Source organism: Buceros rhinoceros, unplaced genomic scaffold (assembly GCF_000710305.1).
Source record: "Buceros rhinoceros silvestris isolate BGI_N320 unplaced genomic scaffold, ASM71030v1 scaffold19951, whole genome shotgun sequence".
Lineage (NCBI taxonomy): Eukaryota > Metazoa > Chordata > Aves > Bucerotiformes > Bucerotidae > Buceros > Buceros rhinoceros.
Genome location: NW_010396202.1, coordinates 5455 through 12799, shown reverse-complemented (window position 1 = coordinate 12799; position 7345 = coordinate 5455). Strand labels below are relative to the sequence as shown.

The following is a 7345-nucleotide window of genomic DNA, read 5'->3' as shown; positions in this document are numbered from 1 at the left end:
GGGAAAGAGATAGAGAGTGGGAAGAAAAAAAAAGAAAGTAAATTATGTGAGCACTTAGAAAGGAGACAAGAAAAAAGGAAATCCAAAGACGGAGCTGAATAGAAGAAAACAGAAGACAAGTGGATGCAAAGAACAAAAAAGGGTAAGAGTGTCAAAAAGAAACTACAACAAAATAGATGAAGAGTAAAAGGAGCAACAGCAGCTCAGAACAAGGATTTCATAAATGAGTAGTAAGAAAGCTTGAAGACAAAAGAAGTAGAGTGAAATGGTCTTTATAGCTCCAACCTCCAAATCTATTTTTACTCATTTTCAGTATGTATTTTTGGCTACATGTCGTATCTTCCAGGAAAAATGAGGGTTCACTGGTTTCTTAGAATTTTCTCCTTACTTCAGAAAAGAACATTAAAAAATTAAAAATCAGTGTGATTAATACATTTTTAATATTTGGTGTTACGAATGAATGCCCTAAGCCACCTTCCCACACTTTGAATACCTTTGTGAACACCAGAGTTTGCACATGAACACCAGAATTTGCTAGTGTCAACCACAAGTGATAGAGGCAGCCTGGACTTTGCATACACAGAAGATGTGAGGTTCAGCGTAGCAAGCGTTTACTAGGAAGCTTTGCCCTCAGGCATTTTTAAAGAGGTTCACCCTATTTTCTTCCTCTGTGGGAAAACCGCCTAGAGAAGTATTTTCTGTACGAGTGCTCCACATCCAGGAAGTGCATTGCTGCAATGGTGCACAGGAAATGGTATGGGCCTAAAAGGACTGTAGGTAGGAAGTATAAATCATGAACAGCATCAAAAGTCCTTTAAAACAGACTTGTCTTTTTTTTTTGTGGGAGTTGAACTATTTCGTCCATTTTTTTTTTACCCTGAAACATTCTGGTCAGTGTTGTGCTAGAGATTGAATTGGGCTGGAATACTTAAGCACTTCCATTGACCATCTTAAAGGAGAGAGCACCAGAAATGTGTCAGTCATTCTGCCGTGCAGGGAGCACAAACATTGGACTAGAAGCCTTCTCCTCTACAACATGACAAAGCACATGATTATCAGCCAAGCACATTCAAATGACATACCTGTAGAAAAGAAAGCACTGAACAGACAGGGACTTAGAAATTGGACTTAGAGCAAACGGGGCAAGCTCTTACAATGGGCTTCTGCATGACCCAGACGCACTCTTTGCTTTCTCCTTGATCCACCTCTACAGCTCTCGGTGCGGCGTCCCGTAGAACACCCACACCACGAGCAGCCCCATCATACCCGCCCACAGCCCCTGAGAAATACACGGTCTTCTCATCAGGCGTGCAATTACAGCCCTTCCTGGACTTGGTTTGACAGCGATGCTAAAAAATTCTCTGCCTCTTTTTTCCTCCTCCCTCCCTCCCTCCTTCACTACCTCTTCTCCCCAGGAAGGGCTGCCAACCATTGGTGCCGGAGGAAACAAGACAATCTCCTGACAGGCTTCTTATATGTCTATACATATAAGACATATAAGAATCGGAAGGAAATGAGATAGATGCGAGGTCAATAAGAAGAACAATTATTTCACTGGAATGTTTTGATGTTGATGAGAAGCTGGAATTTCCAGGCTAGCAAGGAGACAGGAACAATTTCTACTGCAGGTGCCAAAACTGAGTTGTCTTATACACCTGGCAAGTTTTGGAGCTAAGTGCTATCCAAAAATACCAAATTCTGTGAAAAAAGTGGATTTCCTGGGTTCTTAGGCATCCCAAAATATCAACGAACAGAGGCTACACAGTTGAGAAAAAGAAACAAAGCGGAGAAAAAGGTAAAAAACCTAGAATACTTTATTCTGTGACAATTCAACATTTTAAAAACTGAACTAATTTTTTTAACTTCTGGTTTGACATGAGAAGTCCAACTAAAAACCACAGCTTTTTCTCTGCAACAATTTCAAGCTACGCTTTTTTTTTTCCGATCAAATTTGTATTCATGGTATTAGTACCTACGATATAGGAGCTTTCCATGGATTTCTATCTTTACTGAAATTTTTCTATGCAGTTCTAATCATCTACATCCTCCCCTTACAAAAAGATGGTACAGCTTGCCTTATTTTAGCTTTTGGTGGCAGAGACTGTGTTTGGGGTTCCCAGGGAGTTGCATAACGCTTAAATTGAGTCCCTAAACCCATCAGTGTTTCTGAACACAGGTATAACAACTAAATTTGTATGCAGCATCACAAAGCAAGAGATGGATGGCGGAGTTCCTAGAAGAAAAGTTCTCTCTAAGGAACTGCACAAGAGAAAAAAAAAAAGGAGAGAAAAATAGATTTGCATCCACAACCACTGAAGTGGTATTCGGAAAGCCCAGAAATCTCCACCTTGGGCACACAATTCTGGAGAGACCCTGCGGCTCTCAGGTTGTCATCCTACTGGAAAAGGAATCAAAGATAAACAGGATGGAGTTAGAGATTTAACCCTCTAGAATGGTCTACAGATGAGGCACGTAACCGTAATTCACTGTGTGAAGCACACAAGACCATGGACTCTGTGCATGGAGTCTCTTCAATTTTATATTCACGAAGAGCTTTCCCAGTTGAGTACTTTATCAGCAGAAGAAGACAAAATCTGACATTTTTCCTATACTCTTGAGGAAATACATGGAGGAAGTAATTCAATCCATTTGCCAGGTTACGCAATACGCAGCATGCTGGGAGGGGGTCCTTCAGCAAAGGAAGGAGACGAAAGGCTGAAGCTGACTTTTACATTATTAGTGTAAGGATTTAGGGTGTGGTGCAATACATGCATCGTTCTCAGCACTGAAACCTTATTTTCAAACTACACTTTAGCTGGCTCAGCTATTATCTGGGGCTATTCTTTCTCAGGAGTCTAAACCCCTTTCTTACTCTTCTGGTCAAGTTCACTTTATTGTATAAATTTCTGTCTATCTTTCTCCAGATTGTTGTATATTTCTTCTAAAATATACACAGCCTTAGCAATGCTCGCATGTTGTTTGAAAAAGTTAATGCCTCTTTTGCTTCTCTCAGATAATTTCTGAAGATATTAAACAAAGAAGCGGTACCCCACACTGACCCTGCAGAACCCCATTTTATTTTTTGTTAAAACTAGATACAATGCTGTTAATATCACCGCTCACTGAGAACAATCGTTCCCCAAGCTGAGCTTGTCTTCTTACATGCAGTCTACTGAGCGGTGGATTTTTTTGAGGGGTTTGCTTGGGGGAGAGGGGGGCAGGCAAGGGGCAAGGTGGGTGTTACTGTCCTTCTGAAGGTATCCAACAGAACTGCAAAATCATTAAAAAAAAAAAATCACTGGACAACAGTTAACTGAGTCATTAATTATCTGATGGAGAAGCTGAAACATATAGAAAAGTCAGGGCACTGACATACTAAACCAGATACAGCTCAAAAACAGGTAACAGGACCTACGTGCATAATCATAATCTAACAGCTGGCTTCAAACAAGTGACAATTCTAAAAGGTGAGTAAAAAAAAAAAACAAACTCCACTTTCTGTATTCTTAACAATTTGGAGACATCGTTCAAGATCAGTAAATAAAAAATAGAGGAATAAGGTGAATGCTGCAGTGTGTCCAAGAAAAGCATAACATTTCTGCTTTCTGCACTTACATTACTCAGCATTTGTAATTAAAAATGATCTTTGCCTGCTACAGCAACCAAAATTGTTTTCCATCTGCTGCGAGGTTATGAGAATATACACTGTCCCTTTTCCCAATTTTTTCCGTACACAGTAGGTGCAAAAGCAATTTCATTAAAAAGGGAAAATTCTTTTTTAAAGGCTCACGTATTGAAAACTCAAAATCTGAACAAAAGAGATGATAAATACCATGAAAGCATTTGCAATTGAAAAAGTAAAGACAATTTCAAGCAGCTAAGGACTTCATGAAGCAGCAGCAGCTTTAACACAATAACAAAGACAGAGAGAAACATCAAAACACCATTACCTTGAATTCTTTTTCGATGTTGGCCAACTTGGCAAGTTCATTGCTGAGTTCTAGAGCAGTGAGTACTGGATCTTCACTGGAGAGGGACAGATAAGCCGGACTAGCCAGTCCTTTGTATGCATTTATTCTTGACCTAGAGTGACTGAAAGAATCATGCTTTTGCTTCTCTGTGCAGTCATTACATTTGCAGAAATAATCATGAGGTCTCTCTATCCTCGCTCCTTTCATCAACAGCATGTGCACGACTTCGTATTTTTGGCAGTGGGCAGCTAAAATGATGGGAGTGATATCTGGAGAAAAGCGGGTACCGTCTTCGTCGTACGAATAAAAATCATCATCCTGGAGCTCCTGCTCACAAGGGCTCAGAGTCAGTCGCTTATTTACTGAAAACCCAGGATGATTCAAAATTGCTTCCACTATCCTAATGTAGCCCTTGCTGATTGCGAGCAGCAGGGCATCCCCGATCCGTGCCAAGTTCTCTTTTTTTAACAGAAGTTCTGTCACTTCCAAATGTTCATTCCCTACAGCAAGCTGCAAGGCGTTTTGGCCCATGTAGTCAACACAGTTGACATTCAGTGTTTTTGACTCCTCCAGCATTTTGCGCACCACAGGTATGTTCCCATACTCTGCTGCATCTAGAAAGCGCTCTTCTTCGGCCGTAAGACTGGTGCCCCTGTTGTTGAACATGAACGCTGGGCCTCTAATGGCCTGTCGCCTCCCCTTTTCCCTCATCATAGTCATACGCCTCAGAGACGGACTTTCTTCAATGTACCTAACGAGAAAACAACAAGGTTATTTGTAGCTTCCACTTCTCCTGTGGTTACAAAAATAACGACTGGCTTTGTCCCCCATCATTTGCCCACCTATTGACCAGAACAATTCTTTATTGTGATCTTTCCGCCTTTGCTCTTGCTCGACCGCGATCTAAAGGCATGCACAGCTTCGATGCCACTGGCCATTTCTGTTTCATTAGCATGGTAAAGATCTATTTACTACTTCATGTAAGACATCACTCCTCTTCAGAAGTGCCTCCCGACTCACTTCGGTATACAAACATAGAACGAAACCTCATCTACAGTACTCCGTTCAGTGGTAATTAATTCTATCCCCCAGAGGCACCGAGGCTGATGGTTAAGGCAGGCAATACTTAACTCTTACTGTATTGCAGTTCACATAAATGAGAGGTGAAAACAAGTCTCCTGCCTGTTGTCTTGCCAAGCAATACACAGTGAAGCCTGATCTCACGCCTTCTAGTGTTACAACCAAATCTGGAAGATTCTACTCACAGGCCAATTTGGTCAAATTACAAGTCTTTCAAAAGCAACAGATCGTACACACCCAGCAGACTTCCTGGGTGCTAGTACCTACACTGCTCACAGATTCCAGACATCAGGCACGATGCAGTGTAGATCAGCACTCGCTCCAGCTGGGCTTCTGCCAGGCTGTGGGTTATGGTGGGCCTATTTCTGTCATGCATCTACCATTCCAGGAGCTGAGAGGAAGAAGCTACCTGATGTCATTACGTGAGCATATACACATATATTCTGACTAGGAGCTGCAAAGAGAACAGACCTAAGGCAAGAGGTGGAAAAGCAGATGCTACCTGGTTGGAGAAAACAACCACAGGAAACTGCCTGGTGAGGTCTGAAACGAGGAAGAGCTGGGATCAGGCTGAAGTGGTCACAGCTGGGGGAAGAACAGAAACATTTCTGCCTGCCAGAGCAGAGGCTAAAGGCCTGAAAAGGTACTCGGGATGCCATAACGTTCCTCCACTACCATCTGTGAACAAGTGTGAAACCCATCAGCAATCTCCTTTTCCTTTCTAGCCCAGCTCAGCAGTGGGAAAGACAGTCTCCAGCTGCCACCAGTCAATCCATCAGCTACAAGGATAGAGATCACTTGAGCTGATTTGATGGGCACAGAGACACCAGAGCAGCTGACAAACAATGTAGGAGTTAATGGAGGGCGTGCTTTGAATTCGCATAACACTACATATAAGCTACATAGAGACAAACGGGCCTTATAAATTCCAAATTTGGTCCTGAAGTCCTGTGTGTCTCTTTTCCCACTCTACAGAAAAAGAACAGTTGGATCCCGTTTTACAGGAGCATTGTTAAAATTAATTTATTCACTTTGGCAAAAAACTCAGATACAAGAGTAAAAGGCCAGAGAGAAGAACTGAAGAGGAAATTAATGCTTCTACCCTCAGTGCAAAAGCCAAGTAATATGCATTAGGAGAGACATGGGTCCACATAATGAATGCTGAGGGCAAACCAAAGTATCAAACAGCCCTTTTTAAGCAAACCCTGACAGCCTGCGGAAGGATGGAACCAAGGGGAAAACGCCACAAGCACCTTTGGCGCACACAAAGACTACTTTTAAGTGAATATACTGGAACCTGCATGGGCATCTTCAAAAGCTGAGGTTCAAATAAATCCACAACTGGAGCGACAGCCTCTTAAATGCAAGTGGGGTTTTTTGTGTGTGTGATCTTTCAACAATGAACTTAGCTGCATTACCACTGCACAGACTATGTCTGCTGGCATCGCTGGATCTCCCCATACACAACAATACTAGCCCTAATGGTTTTCATTGGGCGTGACTAATTCCACTCGGCTTGTAAGTATATGTCTGACCTTACAGTGCCTGCATCAGTTCTAACAAATGCAGCAAAATGTAAAATCTTAACCATTTCATCTCAGCTACAAACAGGATAAAAGCTACTCCACGCTCTGAACATTTCAGGTAACACAAATGGGCAGCTCCATCACAGTGAAGAGTCTGTAACACTCATTACCAAGGGCAGATCTCTCCTGGGATGAAGCATCTGATCTTTCTGCGTTTTCATCTGTGGCTGGTAATTCTGGAGCAGCAGAAATGACCTGGGTGGCACTGCGGTATAAGCAATGATAACCGGTATTCACTTTTTGAAGTATGTGCCAAAACTGCTTTGCCAAACCTGACAGGATCCTTCTTTTTTTTCTCCACTTCTGTACCACTTTCTTTATGAAAAAGTCTGCACAACAGAGAGGATTCGTGACTCTGTTAAACGTGGAACTGATTTAAGATATTAAAGCTCAAAGTTCAGCCATATTCCACATTTGGGACTGCTCAGATGTAAAGATTTGAGCCCAGAGTGCAGGTGGTGAACAGCCACAATACTCTACTACCTTATTTACCCCCCAACAACAACAGAAGTAAAACCAGAAATATTGTCTTTTCATAATTACCTCTTACACAAGATCTTATTGTGTGCAATGCTGTTACATTTCTACTCTTCCTCCACATCTAAAAACATACAGCTACAGAAATGTACCTGTTTACTGTAATGTTACGAAGAAAAAATTATGGGTTATTAAAAAACTAAAAAAAGAACAAATTGACTCATGCCCACT

At 41.8% G+C, this 7345-nt stretch overlaps 1 protein-coding gene across 1 annotated transcript in view; it reads right to left on the bottom strand.

Moving 5' to 3' along the window:
- Positions 1–4824, bottom strand: part of TRPC3 (transient receptor potential cation channel, subfamily C, member 3) — a 31963-nt gene extending 27139 nt beyond the window's left edge. The window contains exons 1-2 of the mRNA XM_010145841.1: positions 4814–4824; positions 3951–4722 (exon numbers count right to left, since the gene is read on the bottom strand). Coding sequence (XP_010144143.1) covers positions 3951–4691 — 741 coding nt within the window. The 5' untranslated portion in view covers positions 4692–4722; positions 4814–4824. The remainder of the gene's footprint in view (positions 1–3950; positions 4723–4813) is intronic.
- Positions 4825–7345: the final 2521 nt, after the last annotated feature.